Source organism: Pristis pectinata, chromosome 24 (assembly GCF_009764475.1).
Source record: "Pristis pectinata isolate sPriPec2 chromosome 24, sPriPec2.1.pri, whole genome shotgun sequence".
NCBI lineage: Eukaryota > Metazoa > Chordata > Chondrichthyes > Rhinopristiformes > Pristidae > Pristis > Pristis pectinata.
The window spans coordinates 28,812,938-28,836,921 of NC_067428.1; the positions used below are offsets into that span (position 1 = coordinate 28,812,938).

Sequence of the window (23,984 nt, forward strand, 5' to 3'; positions counted from 1 at the left end):
GGGAAAGTACTTAATTGGGGGAGGGCTGATTACAATAGTATTATGCAGGATCTTGGGAGCGTAAATTGAGAACAGATGTTCTCAGGGAAATGCACAGCAGAGATGTGGAGGCTGTTTAGGGAACGCTTGCCTAGAGTTCTGGATAGGTTTGTCCCACTGAGACAGGGAAAAGATGGTAGGGTAAAGCAACTATTGTTGGCAAGAGAGGCGAAATATTTAGTCAAGAGGAAGGAGGAAGCATACTTGAGCTTTAGGAAGCAAAAATTAGGCAGGCCTCTTGAAAATTATAAGGTAGCCAGAAAGGAGCTTAAGAAGGGACTTAAGAGAGCTAGAAGGGGACATGAGAAGGCTTTAAGCTAGTAGAATTAAGGAAAACCCCAAGGCATTCCATACATAAGCAAGGAACAGGAGGATGACTAGAGTGAGGGTAGGACTGCTCAGGGATAAAGGGGGAAAAATATGCCTGGAGGTGGAAGGGGTTGGGGAGGTCCTTAATGAATACTTTGCTTCAGTGTTCACTAGGGAGAGAGACTTTGACGAATGTGAGGTCAGCGTAGAACAAGCTAATGTGCTGGAGCAATTTGAGGTTAAGAAGGATGTAGTGTTGGAGCGACTGAAAAACATTAGGATAGATAAGTCCCTGGGACCAGATGGGATATACCCCAGGTTACTACGGGAAGCAAGGGAAGAGATTGGTGGGACGTTGATGATGGTATTTGCATCCTCCCTGGCTGTAGAAATGGTACCAGAGAATTGGAGGATGGCTAATGTTGTTATCTTGTTCAAGAAAGGTAATAGGGATAATCCTGGGAATTATAGACCAGTGAGTCTTACGTCAGTGGTGGGAAAGCTATTGGAGAGGATTCTAGGGGACAGGATTTATGAGCATTTGGAGAAGCATAGTCTTATTACGGATAGTCAGCATGGCTGTGTGAGCAGCAGTTCCTGCCTCACAAGCCTAATTGAATTTTTTGATGAGGTGACAAAACAAATTGATGAAGGTAGAGTGGTGGATGTGGTGTATATGGACTTTGGTAAAGCGTTTCACAAGGTCTGCCATGGTAGACTCATCCAGGAAGTCATGAGGCATAGGATCTGTGGAGACTTGGCTGCGTTGATTTGGAATTGGCTTGCCCACAGAAGGCAGAGGGTGGTAGTAGATGAAGAGCATTCTGCCTGGAGGTCAGAACTAGTGATGTTCTGGGACCCCCACTCTTTGTAATTTTTATGAATGACTTTGATGAGGAAATGGAGGGATGGGTTAGTAAGTTTGTGGATGACACGAAGGTTGGAGGGGTTATGGATAGTGTAGAAGGTTCTCATAGGTTACAGCAGGATATAGACAGGATGCAGATTTGGGCGGAGAAGTGGCAGATGGAGTTCAATATGGAAAAGTGTGAAGTGATACAAGAATGAACATGAAGGCAGAGTGCAAGGTTAATGACAGGACTCTGAGCAGTGTGCAGGAACAGAGAGATCTTGGGGTCCAAGTCCATAGATCCCTCAAAGTTGTCACACAAGGTGATAGGGTGGTTAAGAAGGTGTATGGTGTGCTGGCATTCATTAGTCAGGGGACTGAGTTCAAGAGCCATGAGGTAATGTTGCAGCTCTATAAAACTCTGGTTAGACCACACCTGGAGGATTGTGTTCAGTTCTGGTCACCTCATTATAGGAAGGATGTGGAAGCTTTAGGGAGGGTGCAGAGGAGATTTACCAGGATGCTGCCTGGATTAGAGAACATGTCTTATGAAGAAAGGTTGAGCAAACTAGGACTTCTCTCTTTGGAGGTGACTTGATAGAGGTGTACAAGATTATGAGGGGCATAGATAGAGTGGACAGCCAGTACCTTTTCCCCCAGGGCGGTAATAGCCAATAGCAGAGGACATCCATTTAAGGTCAGAGGAGGAATGTTCAGGGGAGATGTCAGAGATGTTCTTTACAGAGAGTGGTGGGTGACTGGAACACACTGCCGGGGGTGGTTGTAGAGGCTGATACAATAGGGATATTTAAAAGGCTCTTGGATAGGCACATGGAAGAAATAAAAATTGAGGTTTATGGGCTGTGCAGGAGGCAAGGGTTAGATTGATAAAGGAGGAGGTGTTCATATAGTCCGGCACAACATTGTGGGCTGAAGGGCCCATACTGTGTTGTATTGTTCTATGCTTCTCTCTGCACAGATGCTCCCTGACCTACACATTTCCAGCATTCTGTTTTACTTCAAAACTATTTTGTCTGGCTGTATGGCTAATTGGGGACAAAAGGAACCTCCGGTACAGTGAAAAATAAATAGACAAAAGTGACTTTATGAAGACAGCAGAAGGCAGCAGAGATTTTACATTTTTATTGGTTTATCGACACAAAAGGTACAGCAGCTTGTCAATTTTTCTCCAAGAGGGAATGTTGATAGTAAATCATTTTAAACACATTGTTCAAAATTCTAGAATAAACACACAGAATTCTACAAGAGTATTCTACATGCTAATCTGACAGTTTTGACCATCAAACGAAACACCACTATTTGAGGAATAAACATTTAAGAAAGACAAATTTAAAGTAAATGTTCAGTCTCTGGACATGGACTGGCAGACTACTTTGGGTTCATAGCTGCTTGTACAGCATCACTACAGTTCAACTCTTCAGGAATGCAGTATCAATTTGAAATACACAAATCAGTTCAATACACTCTAAGAGTTTGGATATTTAAATGTCTGCTGGTCTCGGTAACCAGTATATAATACACATGGCTGCAGTATGGGATCAGGGTGAAACCATATCTGTAGCGGCCAAAAGGAAACAAAAAAAACCTTGAACACGCAATCAGAATGTCTAACTGCAAATGATTGTGAAGATAAATAATGCACATGCCTTGTGTTATGTAGTTCATGCTTTCAAGGAAGAACATAATACAATTCTAGTGTGATTTACAACAGCTCAGCAGCTTTCTGTCAATGTCTGCTTCAATTCATCAAGTAGATTTCCCAGAAGAGTAGAATCGCTGCATTTCCCATCCACAGAGATGGAGTTATCACCCTATTTAAAATAAAATTGTAATTCCTCAAATATAAATGCAGACTGGTCAATTCACACTCCAGTAAACTACTTTGATAAAGCCTGCTTTTCAAGACCCAGAGCTCCCTAATTAAGTCAGCGAATGCAGTAACTGTGTTATCCTGAGCAATTAAGATCAAATGTTAACATCTGTCCCTGCTGAATGAACTAATGAAACATAACTAATTTCAGTTCTACTGATGTATGCTTGTTCAGCTGTGATGCCTATAACACAACAATCTAGGCTTCTACCATGGTCAACTGGGCTACTAGGACCTTTACAGCTTTATCCTAAGGCAGAAGAGGGAGAACATCAGGGCACTTTTTTTTCCAGCAGCGTGGATTCATGTACGGCACACTAATCATTGCTCCACAAGCCTTCCACTGGCAGACAGGTTGGCAGTGTCTGCAGAATACCTGTCTCACAGATAGGCGATCTGGCATAGCTAATCTCGTAAAGGCTTCTAGGTAGGAACGACAAAACAATATCTACTAACAGTGGAGTGAACTCCGGGCTTAATTCTTATAAAGTGGATTGGGGACAAAAGCAATACATTGAGTAATACGTAAGTTGAGGGTTCCATGCTCTCAAAACACACACTTTCAATATACCCAATTTTGACATTCAGGGGTCTTAAAATTTTCAAATCAAATGAATCTTCATTATTGTGGAATGTACATTTTCTTAAATGTACTTACAATGTCCACTTAATCCCAAGACAAACTAACCTCTTTCAGAGCACAAGTTTTATGCAGTTTCTGAAGAAACTATGAATGGTAGGGCACTAGGGAGTGTAATGGAACAGAAGGACCAAGGAGTACAAGTGCACAGTTCATTGAAAGCGGCATCACAGGTAGACAGGATGGTGAAAAAGACACTTGGCACGTTGGCCTTCATCAGTCAGGGCACTGAGTATAGGAGTTGGGACATTATCTTGCAGTTGTACCAGTCATTGGTGAGACTGCACTTGGAGTTTTGGTCACCCTGTTATAGGAAAGCCGTGGTTAAACGGGAAAGAGTGCAGAAGAAATTTATGAGGATGTTGCCAGGATGAGAGGGCCTGAATGATAGGGAAAGGTTGGCCAGGTTGGGTCTTTATTCCTTGGGACGTAGGAGAATGAGGAGTGACATTATAGAAGTGTTTAAAATTATGAGAGGCAGAGATAAGGTGGATGGTAAGTCTTTTCTCCAGGGTAGGGGAGTCCAAAACTAGGGGGCATAGGTTTAGGGTGAGAAGGGAAAGATTTAAAAGGGACTCAAGGGGCAATTTTCTCATGCAGAGGGAGTGGTTGAGGCGAACACAATCGTATCACTTCAGAAGCACTTGGATAGGTATATGGAGGGGCGGGGCTTAGAGAAATATGGGCCGAACGCAGGAAATTGGGACTAGCGGGGTGGGCACAGTGGTCAGCATGGACTGGTTGGGCTGAAGGGCCTGTTATCCATGCTGTATTGCTCTATGATTCTAAACACAAAGGTGGGTCCACTCTGGAGCAAAGTTTGAAACAGTGTACATCTCCAGTTTTAACCTTACTCTCAACCAACCAGTGGGGAAAAAAGCAACAATATCATCCTGTAATAAGCAAAGCAATCATCTGTGTGATATACAAAATAGAAACAAAGATGGTTAGAGAGGTTTGAACGTCCCCACACCTTAAAGCAATTGCCTGATTAATGTAGCCAAGACAAAATGGGGTTAGACTCATGGAGTCATGGGCTAGTTTTAAACAGCTGATGGAGGTTAAGGTAATGCTTACATCACAATATTCTTGTTATTGATTCATACTCACCATTTTCACCAAAAGACACATGTGATGACCTTGGATAGAACGGCTATACATAGATGCACATGAATTGATACGTTCCACAACTAGGAGAATGCAAAGAAACATATTTTACACATACAATATACTTTACTGTTAACACTGTTGTTTATAGAACAAAATAAGAAGAGTCTTTACAATGCATGAAATAGTACACTTATATGTTAAGGAATTATTATTGTAGAAATTTATAACATAGTTTGGGGAGACTAAAAGATGCTGTCGATAGTCACAGCAAGTGAATATTGCAGGATTGGGACAAAAGGAAAAATGACTGCTCTTTATTCTAGCCTAAAATTCCACAACAGTACTTAACCAAGATGCAACGTTCTTCAGAAGATAACGAACCATGTTATATCCAGATAACAACCGGAAGACTTTGTACACCAATAAAAAAAATTGATCTTAACCATTAAAGAGATTGGTCATTTACAACAACTGATCACCTTTCCTGTAATCAAACTGTACACATTTTCCACCTTGGTGAACCAACATGCTGACGATCTTCAAAAACATTAGTGCGAGGGTTCGGAAAAGCCCACTTGGATGACCAAAGAGTTAGTGAGGGATGTCAACTTCCAAAAGTTAATGGGTGCTCATTTTCTACACTATCTAGAGGTGACATATTTCTGGCACAATTCTTGCAACTGTACAAGAATGAAGCATGTTCTGGCCAGAATTTTAAGATGACCATTAAACTTATTTGGAACAATGTCCAAACTTGCTTATATAAATTAGAAGAAAATTATCAGTGTAACTAGTATAAATGAATCTCTAGTACGTAAAGCAGGGTTGATAGGCATTGCTTTGAGTGTGAATATATCACCAAGATTGAAAAAAAAAACTGCTGGGGCAGTTCAGTCTTCACTGCTTTGCTAAGAGTCTCACAGCCTAAATCGCCCGTGCCGACTGTGTTGCTCAGTGAGCTAGTCCCATCTGCCTGCGTTTGGCCCATAGCCTTCTAAATGTCTCCTATCCATGTACCTATCTAGATGGCTTTTATATGTTGCTAATGTGCCTGCCTCAACCACTATTTCTGGCAGCTCTTTAAAAATATACACACCACCCTTTGTGTGAAGAAGCTGCCCCTGATGCCCCTTTTAAATCTCTTGCCTCTTATCTTAAACCTATGCCCTCTTGTTTTTAGTCTTTTTCCCAGGGAGGGGCACTATGTACTTTCACCCTGCCTTTGTCCCTCATGATCTTATATACCTCTATCGGGTCACCCCTCAATCTCCTATGCTCCAGGAAGTAATGTCCTGGTCTATGCAACCTCTCCTTGTAACTTAGGCCCCCAAGTCGAGGCAATATCCTGGTAAATCTTTTCAGCGGAATGAGAATTCAGTTTCACAGGAACTTAACAATGTGTCAGCTTCAGGCAAAAAGAAATGTAATCTTCCACCCACTTTCCAAAGAATGATCCTCAATCCTTACAATTGTCTAGTCTGAGGAGAGCTCTGATGATGCATTTTTCTGTGACAATTGTCACGTTATGTTGGGAATGCATCATGAACATTAAAAGCTAGGGATAGTTTCTATTGTACAAAATTTGCACTAGCTTTAGACAATTTCAAAGGGGGCCAGCACTTGGGCATAACATGTACAACACTGCATACATTGGAAACTGAACGTGTCAAGTTTATGTATTATTGAAATCAAGTTACTGTTAGTAAGAGACTACAATGGGCAGAAAGACGTTAAAGTTAAAAGTTATTCCTATCACATTTTGCCCACTTGAAAGAAACTGATGACAGCGAACAGCATTCAAGCAATACAGTCCTTGCTTCTTTCAGTTTCTGTCACAATGTTAAGTAGTGAAAAAAAGAGCATTTTCTATGGGCCTTGAGTGCTCTTCAATGGCTCTGAACTGATCAGCTGGTACTTTATGCAGCTATTATTTCCATTCAGTGCATTCACAACTAACTCCTGGAAGTACCAAGTCAGCTGTATACATCTACATTCAAAGGAATCTCAAGTGGCTGTGAGGAAACTCCAAAAACAAATCTGCACCAAGAAAAAAAACAGTACCAGAGAAGTGGTGATGAAAGCAAATCTTTGCCAGAAGAAGTTGGAATGAAATACTTATTCTGTCCACTTTTATTGAACTCATCTTTAGTTCTCCAGATTCCAGCAACTTTGCAAATGCATCACTGCAAAAGAGGAAACATTGTAGAAACAGCAATCAAGAATCTTTCAATTGAAAAGAGGGTCACACAGCAAGGCAGTGTGAAAATGCAATAAAAATTTTCAATAACAGATTGCGAATTTAAAAATGTTTTGTGCACATTTCAAACTTTCCCAACAACCAGCCTAATCAGGAAATAGGTTCTATGTTAAATTTATCTGCACTTAGTTTATTTTTACCCATCACATGTTACTGGACCTAATATGCCCACCAGATTTTGCCTGTATACAGTCTGAAGTATATTTAAAACACAATGCAGGAATGTCTGGGAGTTCCTGAAGTCCCTAGTAGTTGGCAAATCCACATTTATTGCCCACCTTTAGTAACCCCATGCTGGTAGGTGAGAAGGCACCTTCTTGAAAAATAATCATTTTCTAAGCTTTTTCATTGGACATTGAGAGTCAATTAGATGGTGAAGTTGAAGTTGATGAAGGGTTCCAGGATCCCTTCCTGAAGGATTTTAATCAACCATTTAGGCTCTTACAAAACAAAAACTCAAATGGTTTAAGGGGTACTCTTTCTCCTGGTTTTTTAGAAATTAACCTATTTATTGGATTTATAACTTCTCAGCATTGCTTGCCCTGTACCATGATTGTCAAACAGCATTACTGCATTTGCAAGCAACCCCAGTTGATACAAATCATGCCTGCTTATTTTGATGATCAGCTCAAAAAGTTATCAGATTTATTGAAATTAACAGTTATTTTACTGTTGTGCCATTAAATACAACTTTGGAAGTTGAAAAGTTTGCAAGTTTACACTTATTTGTTCTTAGTCAAGGGACCTTTAGCAAAGTCTTGCAAATTAATCACAGATGTTCAACAGGTTAAACGTTTCTAACAGTTCTCAAAAATTGAGGCCGCTGTGTACAAGAAATATTGGACTCATTTAACTGCCGTGGAGATGCCAAATCAGAATCAGGTTTATTATCACTGACTTACAGTGCAAACAAATAAAATTACTATAAATTACAAAATAAATAAAAGTAGTGCTCATGGACCGTTCAGAAATCTGATGGCAGAGGGGAATAAGCTGTTCTTAAATTGTTGAATGTGGGTCTTCAGGGTCCTATACCTCCTCTGTTTTGGACAATTTTCCAGATGTTTGAGGAGCTACACTAGAAAGATTGCAAAGGAAGTTCAGGATGTTCTAACTGAGTTATGGTTTAACAAGAAGGATTGGTTTCCACATTTGTTGTTTGTTTTACAGAGTTCCTGCTAAAACTGGAGCATATGCCATTATCTCATCCATTGCGGGGTTTAAAGATCTAGGATATGTAGATATTGAATTGCATAAAATAACAAGTGGAAACAAAATTAATATTCAATACCATCAAATATACAATCATCAATTCTGTCCTTGGACTTAGGCATTTTTCCCAGATGTGGAAGGTAAAACAAACCGATTCTTACACCTGTGAGACATCTGGCAGAGTAGTAGGAGCTCAGAATGGTGGGCAGTGTATCACAGAACACCATGATAGCCATTTATACTTGCCTGCTATCAAAGGCTTATGAACTATTTTAAACATCTCTGACAGAAACATTAACAACATATTACAATACTAACAAGTAATTAAAAACAGCAAAATAAACATTTAACTTTCATCCATCAAATCGGCGACCCTGTTCAAATTGGGGTCACCATCATATGCTATGTTATGGGCCAGATGTGAATTGCATCCACACCCTCTCTTCAGCATGTCACTGCTCCATTGCTGAGGTCAATGCAGTGAAGCAGCCAGCCAGATCCACAGCTATCTGATCTCTAGCTATTCTTGGACTTCTGTCTTTCACCATACACAAGCTGACCTGCAAATGGCCGGTCTGCAACAGCCGATGGTTTTCTGTGGAACTGCCTGCTACCAGTCCACACAATTCAGGACATTATTTAGCTGAGACTAAATTAGGCTTTAGTGGCAGTTCCGGGATCCTCTGAAGATTACATGAAAACTGAAAAATTTGAAAACTAACCTATAACAAGGCGTCGTGATCATGTACGAAGTGCAAGTGAAGTGCAACTTAAAATCAAGTTTTTCATGAGAAGATCCATCATCCGTCTGGAAAGAAAAAGTAATATAAAAGACTGAACAATACCAAAAAGAAATAATGAAATAAAAGTTAGCTGTCGACTGAACTTACTTTGACTATAAAAGTAAGTGTTCCTTTCAGCTTCTGTGGCATGACGATGCTTTCCACAGTAAACACAAACCGAGCTTCATTTGAAACATCTTCAGCAACAAATTGCAATAGGTTAGTGTTCAAAGAAACAGCAGTAAATATATCTGAACAATGAACAGTTCAAGCAAATTCATCAGGCACACAAATGTATACTCCTAAAATAGATTCATAGAATTATACAGCATGGAATCAGTCCCTTCGGCCCAACTGGTCCATGCCGACCAAGATTCCCATCTAAGCTAGTGCCATGTGCCCACATTTGGTCCGTATCCCTTTAACCCTTTCCTATCCATGTATCTGCCAAGTGCCTTTTAATGTACCTGCCTCAACCACTTCCTCTGACAGCTCATTCCAATCTATGGACCCTCCCAGATCCCAAAGACTTGGAGATTGATGGGTTAATTAGCCACCATAAATTAACCCAAGTGTTAGTGGGTGATAGGAGGATTAGGGTGGGGTTGACAGCCATGGGCGAGAATAATAAGCAAATAATTGGGGGAATGGGACTGATGGGAATGCTCAGAGCTGGCACAGACTCAGTGGGCTGAAAGGTCTCCTTCAATATCTTCACGAAATGTGAAATGTTAAGAGTATGTCAGATGTTCTACTGTGAATGGTGCACAGAAGTGCCCAGCCTGGTTTGCCAATGGATGCAGTGTCATTCAGAAACTGGGGTGATCTTATTGTGAATTAACTACATTTATTCACCAACTTGCACATTAAAAAAAAGTGCCAGGTAATTAATTTCTAGGCATTTGTCTTTTGAGGCAACCTTTACATTGATGTGTTTTCTTGCAGGTCCCATTGCAAAGACTGGACGAATTGATGAAAACATTAAGATTCAGGTACCAGAACTCTCCATCCTGCAGCAACATGGTACAAGTCTACAAACTCAGATCCAACATCACTTGGCTTTGGCAAGTGTTTTCCTCCCAGATTCCCACTATGGAATCCCTGATGATTTCAGAAGTTAAGAAGAAACAAAGGATCATCGTGCAAGCATTCAACGTGCACACTGTTCCAGTATTTTTAAGTGATACAGATTGCTGCCCCTTTTTCATCTGTGGCATGTGGACTCCTCCACAGGCACATTGGGAACAAAACACGCACGACAATACCAAATAATGATGGACTATGCGACTGAAAATGAAATACCAATTTCTGTGGATTCTGAGGTAGCTAATGAGGGCAATGTGGATCTGTAAATCTTGCCTTGGGTGAGTCAGGTGGGTAGGTAGTTTGGGAGATGGCACCCCCCTTCTGCTGGGGATCTGTGTACTCCCAATGCATGGCCTTGAAGCTCTCAGTGCAATCCCAGGAATCAGTAAGAATGTTACACTTTGTCCCCCCGCCCAAGGTGGTTTAGAGAACATGCCCGAATCTTTTTCTTTCTCCACCTTATAACGTCTTCCTGTGACAAGGTTCAGACAAGTGTGTCTGCCACAGACAATTTGGCTACTCACACCAACTGTTAATGCGTTCACATAAAAGAAATAATCCCAATAATGAAAGACAGCAACTTGTCCACGGGTATGAAAACTTCTGAACAAATGTAAAAAAAAACCACAACTGTAAAATATTGCGAAAAGAAACCAGAACATCTGAGACACTAATTGGTCTATAATTGTAAGACCTCTCCTTCTCTGCAGAGGTAACAAAATTAACCGTCTTTTCTCTCCATAGTTATTGACTGAGATGATTTCCAGCACTTAACATAATTTCATTTTTCTAGCAACTGTAGTCTTTTATTCCCCTTTAAAGTTATTTGCAATGACAAGAGCTTTGTAATATTCTTTATTCTTAAGGCATTTATTTTGCCGTAAAGTTTAAAACCAATTTTCTACAGCCATTTTGCAGCATTAAGAGTTATCTCACAATGTAATCCAAGAAGCAAATAAAATTACTTATCATAGCGCATCAATGAAACGTCTTACCAGGTGGGAGTTGGAAAGGAACTGATATACCATCATGTATGGAGGACCCTTCTGGTCGAATGAGTTTAGTGTTAAGAGAATCTAAAACATTAAAGTCCATCGACTTGAGATAACCATTACTTTGGTTTTCAAAGATGACTGATACAACCACTTGACTTCCATCTTGAAGATTTCCTTGAATATCATACATCTAGCAAAAAAACCCAGAAGATATCATGTATTTAAGTATCTTTGGAAAAACTGGTTACATTTTATACCCTAGCTAATCACCCATGTCATTGCAAGCAAGGAATTAAGAATAAATATAGTATGCGGGTCAGAAAGGAACAGATGTGAAAGAGAAGGGAAAAACTGGGCACACAACAGCAGAGAAAGGTAGTTAACTTCTTACCCAGAGGTTACATGATCACTTTAGTCTTGCAAAAGTTGACAGGTTGGAATGTGGCAAGTGCCTATTAAACCCAGAGATGCTGAGAATCTCAAGCTCCATTTCTCACTCCAATTCTGACTGCTGCATGGTGTTGACTAGGTGGTTTAAGTGTTGAGAATGGCATCCAAAGTAATACAAGGATACCTTTTGTATTGTTGGAGGCAGGATGGGAAAATGAATTCAATTAACTAATGACTCAAGGAACGATGGGCAAGAATAATTTTCCAATTCCCTTAAGCCTCTGACTTTGTCTTTTGGAGTCAAAGTTTTGAAACTGCCATGTGCTTTGCTCGTCAATTTGCCGTAGATTAAGAGCATGCAAATCAAGGGCAAAGCACTGCACATTGGGAACTCTTTAGCTTAGGTGTTGTATTTAGAAGTCCAAGAAACTGGAAAGGTGCAGTACCTTCCTGAACTTATTTTGGTATGACGAAAGGGGTTCTGTATATGATTAACCTAAATGTTCCAATATTGCTTTTGGAGATTGCTTTCTCAGTCAATTTGTAACCAGGATTTGTGTATTGGCAGATGAGAAGAGTATTTCCAAACTAATATCCTTAATAGAACAGATTGATTGCAACAAAAGTGGATATACCACAACTGCACTCCTAAAAACACGTGTTATCGAGCAATAAAGGTAGTTGAACTACCGCAACCACATGCTTTGGGAGAGCTTAGCATCCAACATTACAGGACACTTGATATTGAAAACAACCACAACTATAACCATAATTGGTACTGTAAAAAAAAATTACTGATGTTCACGGGGCTAAATTTTTTTTTGAGGAAATGCTGGCAGTTTCATGAGTAACTTAGCATGTTTCCTCGCATGAATGGTACAAACTTTGGATTTTGGTCCCAAGTTTGAAAACAGTCAAGCTCTAAACTTGCTGTTAGCTCTTCTCCTGTGTATTCGTGACCACGTTACTTTTCAGAAAAATGCATCAACTCCCCAGAACTTGTAACTGAAGAAGATTGAACTGAAGTTAGATTGGCACAGGGACTGAAGTGAAAGGGAAGTTACGAGGAATTAATGTTAAAAGGAGTATTTTAAGACATCTTAATTATTTTAAGTTTATTTAAATGCTTTTAGTGCTCTTGTTTCATTAAATTTAGATTTTTAAAAAAAGTTTAATTAAATTTTAATGGTTAAGAAGTGTTTCAGAACATCAGAAGCATAATGTATTGACAGGCAGCAAACTGGAGTCGTGGCCTAGTCTGCTGTCAGTTATTTCAGTTTTGTGTTTGGGGCCTGCCCAAACCAAGCCCCGACACACCCACGTGATGGGATTCAAGTCTGCAAGGCCCTGTCACTGTATGTGGTTGTGTCACCAAAGATCTGGTTACTCAGTAGCAACTTCCCACGTGGAAGTCACAATTTTTTCTGCAGATCAGCATCAAGGGCAAATATTCCAGGCCAGAATGAAATTATCTAAGAGTATCCAAAACTCCTGCTCTTAGTATTTCTAATTTACATGAATAATCATCTTGCACAGACTGCCTAGTCATTGCAAAATTTTAAAAAATGTTAATTCTTCCTTAAAAGTCAGAGTGAAGGGGCTGTTTCCTCATAAGCCACGGGGAACAACCCTCTTGCCTTGCATTTACATATAACAGTTAATAAGCACTTTGATGCAATTTTATTACGGCTGTTGGCGAGATGGTGCATACACAACAATTTGCTATGTCTCCTCTGCGAAGCGTGTTATGCATTTGCTTCCAAGTATAAAATTACAGACATGAGAGTACACTTCCACTTGCTCTGATACCGTACAAATCCTACTTGTAAGCTTGAAATCTTTCCTGTTGATTTACTTTTCACTTATAACTGAACATTAACTGTACAAAGCTTGCAAACAATGACGCATTAGCTCAAAACGTAATAATTCAGGTGACCTTAACCTGTTGTACAGTGCATCATAACACTTCAAAACTTTGTGCCATAAACCAAAAATTATAAATTTAAAACAAAAATACACTAATTGCACTTAAGCTGGACGACAGCTGTACAGAGCAAGCCACAGCTTATACAGAAGTTTTCCCACTTGGAAAGTGTCAGAAATGTAAACTGGTATGAATGAATTGAAATAATGAGTATGACGTACAACAATAACAACATTCAGAACTTTGTTCAAAAAATGTAACACTACATATAAAATGTAGACTGTACAAAAATACTACATTTATACTGAATCATGGCACTCACCATTTTTACATAGGAATTTTCTGCAAGGAGGGAGTAGCTGGACATTGGCTGCAAAAAAATATTGAAGACATCAGTACAAATGACTACACAAGGTACATGAACAAGTATCCGACTGATCTGTTCAATTACCCAACAGCAGAGATACTCATGCATCAGAATACAGCTATTTTTATCCATCCAAGAGCTGGAAAATGGGATTAAATTGGGCAACTCCTTGATCAACACGAACACAATAGGTCAAATAGTCCTTATCAATGCCATACATTTCCTTGCAGCAGAAAAATAAGGTAAATGAAAAAAAAACACAGATGGGGGCTGGCAGGGGAACGAGCAAAATTCATCTCTGACCACCACAGGTAATAAAAACTAGTATACGAAATTACATTAACCCTGTTTTACCTCAGAATCAGGTTTATTATCACTGACTTATATGTCATGAAATTTGTTTTGTGGCAGCAGTTCAGTGCAAAGATACCTTACAGAAATACAACAAACTGATCTTTCATGGGTCTACAATTTCATTGGAAAAGAATTGCTCAACTACCAACCTTGTAAGCCTGACCCTTGATTTTCCCTAAACTAGATTAATAATGTTAACATAAATACAAACTAGTTTCTTTGTTTAGTTGTACACTTAATCAAACAATCCATAAATCAGTACTTCAACTATAGAGAAGATATTTTAATCTGTCTGGTAATTATAAACTAGGAATTTTTCTTGTGCTCTTTGTACTCCTTTCAAAGGCTCAATATTGCCTGCCATGTGTGGCAACCAAAACAAAGGATGCATTATTCTAATGGAGGCTTCATCAAGAACAAAATGGCATACTTTAATACACAGTGAAGAGCCCTCTTTCTCTTCAGTTGTCACTTCATGGCTAGATGTAGCTTTATGAACCTTTGGATATTGCACTAAATCACAGTTGATGTTAAGCTTCAATCAATAATTTTATCTGATTGAAAATGAGAGAGTCATAGAGTACTACAGCACAGAAACAGGCCCTTTGGCCCATCTAGTCCATGCCTGCCTACTTTTCTGCCGAGTCCCATCTACCTGCAACCGGACCATAGCCCTCCATACGTCTCTCATCTACGTACCCATCCAAACTTCTCTTAACTGTTACAATTGAACCCGCATCCACCACTTCCGCTGGCAGCTCGTTCCACACTCGCATCACCCTCTGAGTGAAGTAGTTCCCCCTCAGATTCCCCTTAAATATTTCAACTTTCACCCTAAACCTATGACCTCTTGTTCCAGTCTCACCCAACCTGAGGGGAAAAAGTCTGCATGCATTCACCCAATCTGTACCCCTCATAATTTTGTACAGCTCTATAAGATCTCCCCTCATTCTCCTGCGCTCCAGGGAACGCAGTCCTAACCTATTCAACCTTTCCCTATAACTCAAGTCCTGGCAACATCTGTGAAAATTTTCTCCGCACTTTCTCAAGCTTATTGATATCTTTCCTGTATGTAGATGACCAGAACTGCACACAATACTCTAAATTTGGCCTCACCAACATCTTGTACAACTTCAACATAACATCCCAACACCAGTATTCAATGCCCTGATTTATGAAGGCAAATGTGCCAAAAGCCACCTTTATGACTCTATCTACCTGTGACGCTGCTTTCAAGGAATTCTGGATCTGTATTCCCAGGCATCAGTGAACAGATTCACAAATTATGAGCATTTGTGAAGATCGTTTTGCCCTTTTCCTGTGAGAAGTTTATTAGATTTCAACTAACTGCTCGATATTTTTCTCTTATGTCCCACATATTCATTTCTGATTTTTTTTAAGTGTATGCATTAAGCTGACAGGGAAATCCATTTGAGACTCTACGTACATGGAAAGGCCATTAATGGCAAATGAAGTTATCTCTGCACATGGTTTCCCCCTTGAATGTGGTTTACATTACATGGACAGGACTGTGGGCGGGAGCAGGTTGGGAGAGAAACAATCCTGTATTAATGTACAAGTCAACATACAGGCAAGGGCTCGTCATCTAAGCTGCCATTCTGAACAGATTCTGGGGCCTCTTCACTGCTGTGGTGTTTCTTTTTCTGCGATTTCTTTTCCTCCTTTGACTTCTCTTTCTTATGTTTCTTCTTCTTGTGCTTTGATGATTTCTAAAGCAGTAATAATAAAACATTCAGAAAATTTTAATACAGGCTGCTTAATAGAAGTGTAATCCTATTGTATTAATGATAATTTCCAAGATTGACAATCAAAACATTTAAATTACTAAATTTATTCTGGGCTTTTTTATTATTGCAGACCAAAATTTCTTTTTGTTTTTAAATTCTACCTGATATCCAAAAAACCCTACACCAACTGAGTCACTTATTTTTAAATCATACTCTACAAATACAGATTACATAAAGAGCACATTAACATAATAAGCTGATTTTTTAATTACATGGACTTAAAGGTGGCGCTCCATTCAAGGTAGAAAGCTCCAGCAGCTGTTCAGGTTTTTAATGCTGTGTTCCTAAAGAATGCTTAAAAACAACTACTTTTCATCAAGTCAGAAAAAGATGGTCATTGAGCCTTCTACCGTATAAATATTAACAAATCAGCAACTGGCTCCTGAAATTTTATGCTGGAAATCATTCCATGAAATTATAAACTGATAGTAGATGAGAACTTATGACAGAGAAGGCAATTCAAACTATTAATCCCTAAATGAGAGACTTTTTGTATTATTATGATCATATTGAATGGTGACAGGCAGTCTATTCCTGCTTCTATTTTCTTATATTCCTGTCTTGGCTTTGCTTGGTCACCATCAAAAATAGGTCTGGTTGAACAGCTATATCCTTCAGGGTTCCCCCAATGCAGCCAGTGCTGCTTTTGAACTACATAATGATGGACTCAATCCAGCTTCGGTAGATTCTTTTCTCTTGACAACTTCAGTGCTTCTTCCAACTGAGAAGATGGTAGAGGTGAACAGGTGATCTCCCTGCCCATGCTCTGGTGGGTCTGATCTGCTGGTGGGAGAGGATACACTTGCAGGGATCATGATGGAGTAGTCTGGTATTTAGTAAAATATGAATCATGAGGCGGACTTGGTCAGAAAGCGACTTGGCTTACATGGGGCATATTTCACAATTTAGACACTGGTTCCCAGACATGCAAAAGGAGAACACTGCAAGTTCAAATGGGCTGGGAGCAACTTTGCAAAGTAAATTTCGTCTCTGTCTGGCTGGTTTTATCCTTATTCTGGTGCAGGATAAAGGAGTAGGAAAAAATTACAGTCTTGTCTTTCGTATAAAATTTAATTTGAATCCATGCCCTCGCAGTATAAAAACAATTCAGAAAAACTCAGTGATTCTAAACCCAACAGACTTTAAATTTCAGATAAATTTTCCACATTATGCTTAACAAGTAAATCTCCATTGCACAAACACAACTGTTTTAAATAGTGAGAACTATACTGAAGTACCCACTCAGCTATTTTTACATGCATTTTGTAAATAACTGGAGAATTATTACACTCCTGCTGGTGGAGCTGTTGAGCCAAGAGAAACTAATGTGGTTACCGACCTCACCAACTGGACCCAATACAACTGTAACACAATTATTGTCCCCAAGTCACTGCATTCATGATAAACATTTTGGCAAACTGAATATACTGTAATATAGTCAAACAAATTCCTGATACCCATGTTCACTGACATTCTAAGTGGGTTTCTCTCCACTCGGGTACAGTCCCTAACTCTGCTCTCAAACCCGATGTCCACCCACACACAACTGGCCATCAGGCTACAACTCCACCCTGTACAAGAAAGGTTTTATTCCATTACTCCTGCTACTTTCATCAATCACCTTAAATTCACTTTGTCTAGAATCCCTATTCTGAAAATATCAACTCACCTGTCAACCAAGGAAAACAATCCCAGCTCCCACAGTTCCACATAACTGAAGCACTAATCTATATGAACAGAATCCCAGTCCATTAAATCATTTCTACGCCATTAGTAGAGCCATTATATCCTTCCTATTGTACCGAAACCAAAATTGTAAATAAAACTCTTGGGTTATGGAAGAACTAGAACTCAAACCAACTCCCTTGGGCAGGCATGGTAGTGTAGCGGTTAGCGTAACACTATTATAGCGCCAGTGACCCAGGTTCAATTCCGGCTGCTGTCTGTAAGGAGTTTGTACATTCTCCCCGTGTCTGCGTGGGTTTCCTCCCATGTTCCAAAGATGTACGGGTTAGGAAGCTGTGGGCATGCTACATTGGCGCCAGAAGCATGGCGACACTTGCGGGCTGTCCCCAGAACACTCTATGCAAAAAGATGCATTTCACTGTGTGTTTCAATGTACATGTGACTAATAAAGCTATCTGATCTTATCTTGAACTCCATGCCTTCCATTTACAAGAACGAGGATTCCACAAGCTTTTTTGAAGCTTGTCCATTTCCCTCCATAGATGCTGCCTGACCTGCTGAGTTCCTCCAGCATTGTGTGTTGCTCAAGTGTTTTTAAAATTGCTTTTTCAACCTATCCTGTCACCCAGGTCTGTGTTCCTCTCTGAAACTATTCATTTGCCAATCTTCCTATCAAAACATATCACTTTACATTTCTCAGTGTCAAATTCATCTGCCAGAAATCCGTTCATGTTAGCATCCTGTCTGCATGCTGCGAAGTACATCACTCACCTTGTTAATACTTCTGCACTTTCAAGTTTAGTAGTATGTGATAATTTTGAAGTGTTGTCCTGTACATAATGTCATTAATGCATACCAAGAAAAGCAGCAACCCCAGACTGCATCCCAGGGAAGTTGATTGCAATGAAAAAGTTGAAGGATCTACAGTAGCAAATATTCATACTAGTTGAATAGCAACAATGCAGAATTTCATCATGGAAATCTTATGTCTACTGAACCTTACTGAAAAAAATTATTATTTTGTACTAAAGCACAAGCGTGAGTTGCAAGATCAGTCTTTAAATACATTGAAACTTACTGCTTCCTCTTCCTCTTTTTCTTTTGCTTCTGATGTTTCTTGTACTTCAGATGTCTCTTCATTTTTAAGTGATTCTATCTGTAAAAACATCAAAACTTTTCAACTGCTGAATTTTATCTAATTACCCAATAATTTTCTCCACAATTTCAGTTCTTATTAAAAACCAACTCAACCTGCAAATGGAATGCTAAATCTACAGAATAATGTTTTAATGCCAGCACAATATAAAGTTTTGGCATTTTTCAGATTTAGGAAATATATCAAGGTTATATCTGGTCAAATGTGTGAGTGTCTCAGTTGCTTATTAGCCCTTCTATAATATGCAAGTGAACTATTAGGGTACTTTCAAATAAACTAACAGCTTTCATGGTAATTTCTCCATCATTAAATTAGGCACTAGAATTAGCAGATTCAACTTCACAATTAATTACAATGGTATGAGTTCTTAGTCTCGGTGTTCCAAATTCACCGCTGTACCTGGTGCTGGTAATATTTTCTGAATACAAATCCTCCACTTACAGGTAATCTTACAATTGTAACCTTCATCACTGGTAATATTCTGGTGAATTTAAGATGTTCCTTTTTCATGTTTGTTTTTATATACTTTCCATTAATGAGAAACCCTAAATAGTAGAGAATACTCTAAATGTAGTCTAAGGTCCTACACTAGTTCAGCTTTATCAGCTTATTTTTATAGCAGTTATTTCTGGATACAAACTCATTATTCTGCGTGCCAATCTTGTGACATTATTTACTTGTGATGTCAATTTTAGTAACCAGTGAATTCGTAAAACAAACTTCCTTTATTTGTGAACCATTAAAATCTTGTTTTAAATGTTTTTTGTTCTTTCCACCCCCTCCCTCCACCCAAATGTAATAATATTTTTGTAATTTAGATAGCATCTGCCACTTCACTTTGATAACAGACCTACTTGACTAAGGATGAGCTTTCGGGGTACTTGGAAACACATGATAAAATAGGCTGAAGTCAGCATGGTTTCCTTAAGTGGAGATCTTATCTGACAAATCTGTTGGAATTCTTTGAGGAAGTAACAAGCAGAATAGACAAGGAGAAGCAGTGGATGTTGCTTACTTGGATTTTCATAAGGCCTTTGACAAAGTGCCGCACATGAGGCTGCTAAACAAGATAGGAGCCCATGGTATTACAGGAAAGGTACTAGCATGGATAGAAGACTGGCTGACTGGCAGAAGGCAAAGAGTGGGAATAAAGAAGGCCTTTTCTGGTTGGCTGCTGGTGACTAGTGGTGTTCCTCAAGGGTCGGCGTTAGTTCTGCTACTTCTCACGTTATATGTTAATGATCTGGAAGACGGAATTGATGGCTTTGTGGCCAAGTTTGCAGATGATACAAAGATAGGTGGAAGGGTAGGTAATGTTGAGGAAGCATGTAGTCTGCAGAAGGACTTAGATAGGTTGGGAGAATGGGCAAAGAAGTGGCAGATCGAATACAGCATAGGGAAGTGTATGGTCACGCACCTTGGTGAAAGGAATAAAGGTGTAGACTATTTTCTAAACGAGGAGAGAATTCAGAAATCAGAGGTGCAAAAGGGACTTGGGAGTCCTAGTGCAAGATTCCCTAAAGGTTAATTTGCAGGTTGAGTTGGTAGTAAGGAAAGCAAATGCAACATCAGCATTTATTTCGAGGGGACAAGAATATAAAAGCAAGGACGTGATGCTGAGGCTTTGTAAGGTGTTGGTCAGACCACATTTGGAGTACTGTGAGCAGTTTTGGGCCCCATATCCAAGGAAGAATGTGCTGGCGTTGGAGAGGGTCCAGAGGAGCTTTACAAGAATAATCCTGGAGATGGAAGGGTTAATGCGTGAGGAGCAATTGATGGCTATGGGCCTGTAGTCGCTGGAGTTTAGCTGGATGGTGGGGGGCGGGTGGGGGAGGAACAGAATCTCACTGAAACCTACTGAATATTAGAGTGAACGTGGAGAGGATGTTTCCAGTAGTGGGAGAGTCTAGGACCAGAAGGCACGGCCTCAGAACAGAAGGATGTCCCTTTAGAACAGAGATGAGGAGGAATTTCTTTTGCCAGAGGGCGGTGAATCTGTGGAATTCATTCAGGGCTGTGGAGGCCAAGTCATTGGGTGTATTTAAAGTGGAGGTTGATAAGTTCTTGATTAGTAAGGGTGTCAAGGGTTACAGGGAGAAGGCAGGAGAATGGGGTTAAGAGGGAAAAATAAATCAGCCATGATCGAATGGCAGACCAGACTCGATGTGCCGAATGGCCTAATTCTGCTTCTGTCTCATGGTCTTACTCTCTCCTCCAATTATTCACATTACATGTTTTAATTTGCCTTTGTCATATAGGGACCTTTCTTTATCTTAGAGCATGTTGTTTGCGGTTCATGCCTTGGTCCAATAAATAAATTAAAACTGCTAGCTATGGGTTGAGAATTTGTTGTAAGCAAATCATCCAACTCGAGGAACACAAGCTGACATGGCTGGTTAAGGAGTGAATGAACCTTGTGTTTACTAACCTCTGATTTGCTTTGTACTGGAGCATTAGACAGCCAGAAGTCGAGATCTGATCCCTGAAACAAAAAAAAATCAAGATCAAGATTTCTGACAATGAAATGCACAAATTAACCAGCTTTTAATTAGCAAGAGACTTTGCTCCAAATCACTGTTTGAATCTCTTCACTGAGATTTATATCTCTACCACAGCACTAAAGACCTTCATAATTTGAAGAAGCCCTTATCAAATTCATCAAGAAAATATTCTGAGGCTTCAGTCAGACAGGGAGGTGACAGGAGAATTTATTTTTTCTCCTTTATCTATATTTTTGATGATCATAACTTCCTATTGCAATGTCTCTCCAATTGTCCAGATCATTGGAACTGTCCTCACTTGGTTCTCCTCTTACCTATGCAACCATAGATACAGCATTTCCAGCAATGGATGTCTTCAATGCACCAATACCTTGAGTTCCCACAGGTCTACTGTTAACCCTTTCCTCTTCCTCAATCACATACTGTCCTTCAGTAACATGGGGTCAGCCTCCACCTGAACAATATCAGCACACAGCTCTTTCCACCACTCTTTGTAATCTCTCTCCCACCTTTGTTGAGGATATCACCCAGTTATACAATCAGTTTCAGTTTTATTCTGGTGACTGACACCAAGTTGTTCTCTCAGCATTGAAGCAGAAAGACAGCATGCGTTCAATTACACTATCTCCATACCATCGTGGCCAAAGCACTCAGTCTTTCTATTGCTCAAAACCTCATACATACCTTTGTGACCTCCACACTATTAAAGTTACAGCACAATACTTACCTCTTTGGATTTTTCATTTTCTTCTTTTGATGTTGGTGCAATAATTTCTTCAGGTTCAGCATGTTCATTCTCTGGATTTTCATAAGACTTTTTATGCTTTTTGCTAACTTTTTCTCTACTTTTCTGTAGTAAGAGAACAGACAGCACACAAACAAAATATTAATCACTTATGCACAAACTCATTCAATTCTCCTCTCTCTAACAGCAAGCCAAGGCTCTACCTGATCAACAGAAATGTGACCCTGGGCTACCTTTCTTGCTGCTTGAATTGAAAACCTAGGGTCAGATTTAAACATTTAATCAACTGAAGCTTATTCAGCAAGCATTAGTGATTTACTGCAAAATTTCTGGATGGCAAACATAACCAGTTTATCTAAAAGTTATTTAATTTTGAAGCATTTCAGGGTAGCTCCTGTATTGCATTGAGATATGGCAATACACATTGCATTTGTCCTCAACAAATTATGACAAGCTGTCCAAAAACTTACAACAAACTACCACAAGGAAAAAGTTTCATAAAGTTTTCAGAAAAGGAGTAGTGGTAAAAAAAATGGTGGTTCTTAGCTGCAGTTCCTGTCTCTACAAGGCCCTAAAAGGGAGTGATAGCTAGAATAGAAATTTTACCGCTGTTAAAATAAGGTCATTCAGCAAGAATGAATTCTTCAATGTGCTAAAAGGATACGAAGACTTTGAGCTGTTTAAATGCATGCCACTGTATTTCATGCTTCATTAAGCATGCTTTATTACTGTAACACAAGTAATCTGTAAAACCTCAGATACACTGATTTATGTACACGTCCAAGCAACTGAACTGACTTTAAAATAACAAATTTACACCACTAGAATTAACATTCAGAGCGTCTACAGTAAATAATATCTTGCAGTAAATTTAAAACCTCATTTTATGTATGAAGGTTTTTTTTAAAAATGCCAGTTAAAGTACAGAAGACAGATACAACTTTGTTGACAATTTCACATTCATTCAGCATTTAACATTTTCAGGTCATTAACACAGTACAAGTGCTGGGTCAAGCTTTTCCCTCCGACGGCTTACATAGCATTGATGGCTAGCTGGCAGTTCCATAGAAAATCATTGGCCAGCTGCACTGAGAATCAGACATTGTTGAAGTTTGGGCCAACTTGCACCCACAATGCATTCAAACTATTCCAGCCACTGGGAGCTAGATGGGGAATAAATCATTAAATTCAGTGTAGTTTTGTAACTAATTAGAACTAATATTTTACTTTAACATTAGTCCAAGTAAATCAGAATTAGATTTTTGAGATTCAGAGAATCTATCATTTATGCTACTTCTGAAAATCCCACCTTAAACGCTGGTAGAGGCCAACAGTTTCATAAACTATTTAAAGCATTAAAACAATTTGAATTTACCCTTTTCTCTTTGTCTTTCTTTTCTTTCTTTGCCTTCTTAAGGTTTTTTTTGATTTTTTCCTCTACTGGAGCAGCTTCAACTTCTGGTGACTTCTTTTCAGTCACTCGGTGTGTCCTCACAGGCAGCTTTTCATTATCTGTCAAAGGCCTTTAAAATGTATTAAGATTTACAATTAAGTGGCTATTAGTTTCATAAAACTATGAAAGAAATGAAAAAATGTGGATTCCCATTCACCATTCCACCATTTTAGATTCATCAAACATAGTAAAACAAACTTCTGCATATTATTTACGGAACAAGTGAACTCACACAAGTAGTAAAATCCAAGTTAATAGTTGCAAGACAGTATGATAAAGACAATTCTCAGTACATGTGTATTTACAAGAGTTGTCTCTGCTGAAACTATTTTGTTTGGCCAACATTTTTGACAACATAACTTTCTTAGAGGACTGCTTTTAAAAACAATACAAAATACAATCAAAATTATTGCACTGATGAATTATGAA

At 39.2% G+C, this 23,984-nt stretch overlaps 1 protein-coding gene across 4 annotated transcripts in view; it reads right to left on the bottom strand.

Moving 5' to 3' along the window:
• Positions 1-2,326: 2,326 nt before the first annotated feature.
• Positions 2,327-23,984, bottom strand: part of ap3d1 (adaptor related protein complex 3 subunit delta 1) — a 75,343-nt gene continuing 53,685 nt past the window's right edge. For all 4 annotated transcript variants that reach the window (XM_052037686.1, XM_052037689.1, XM_052037690.1 and 1 more), the window contains 12 exons: positions 23,478-23,625; positions 22,085-22,207; positions 21,285-21,338; positions 18,779-18,856; positions 15,796-15,936; positions 13,808-13,855; positions 11,172-11,361; positions 9,199-9,287; positions 9,031-9,116; positions 6,901-7,022; positions 4,840-4,919; positions 2,327-3,030 (listed from right to left, as the gene is read on the bottom strand). In XM_052037686.1, the coding sequence (XP_051893646.1) occupies positions 2,932-3,030; positions 4,840-4,919; positions 6,901-7,022; positions 9,031-9,116; positions 9,199-9,287; positions 11,172-11,361; positions 13,808-13,855; positions 15,796-15,936; positions 18,779-18,856; positions 21,285-21,338; positions 22,085-22,207; positions 23,478-23,625 (1,258 nt within the window). In that variant the 3' untranslated portion in view covers positions 2,327-2,931. The remainder of the gene's footprint in view (positions 3,031-4,839; positions 4,920-6,900; positions 7,023-9,030; positions 9,117-9,198; positions 9,288-11,171; positions 11,362-13,807; positions 13,856-15,795; positions 15,937-18,778; positions 18,857-21,284; positions 21,339-22,084; positions 22,208-23,477; positions 23,626-23,984) is intronic.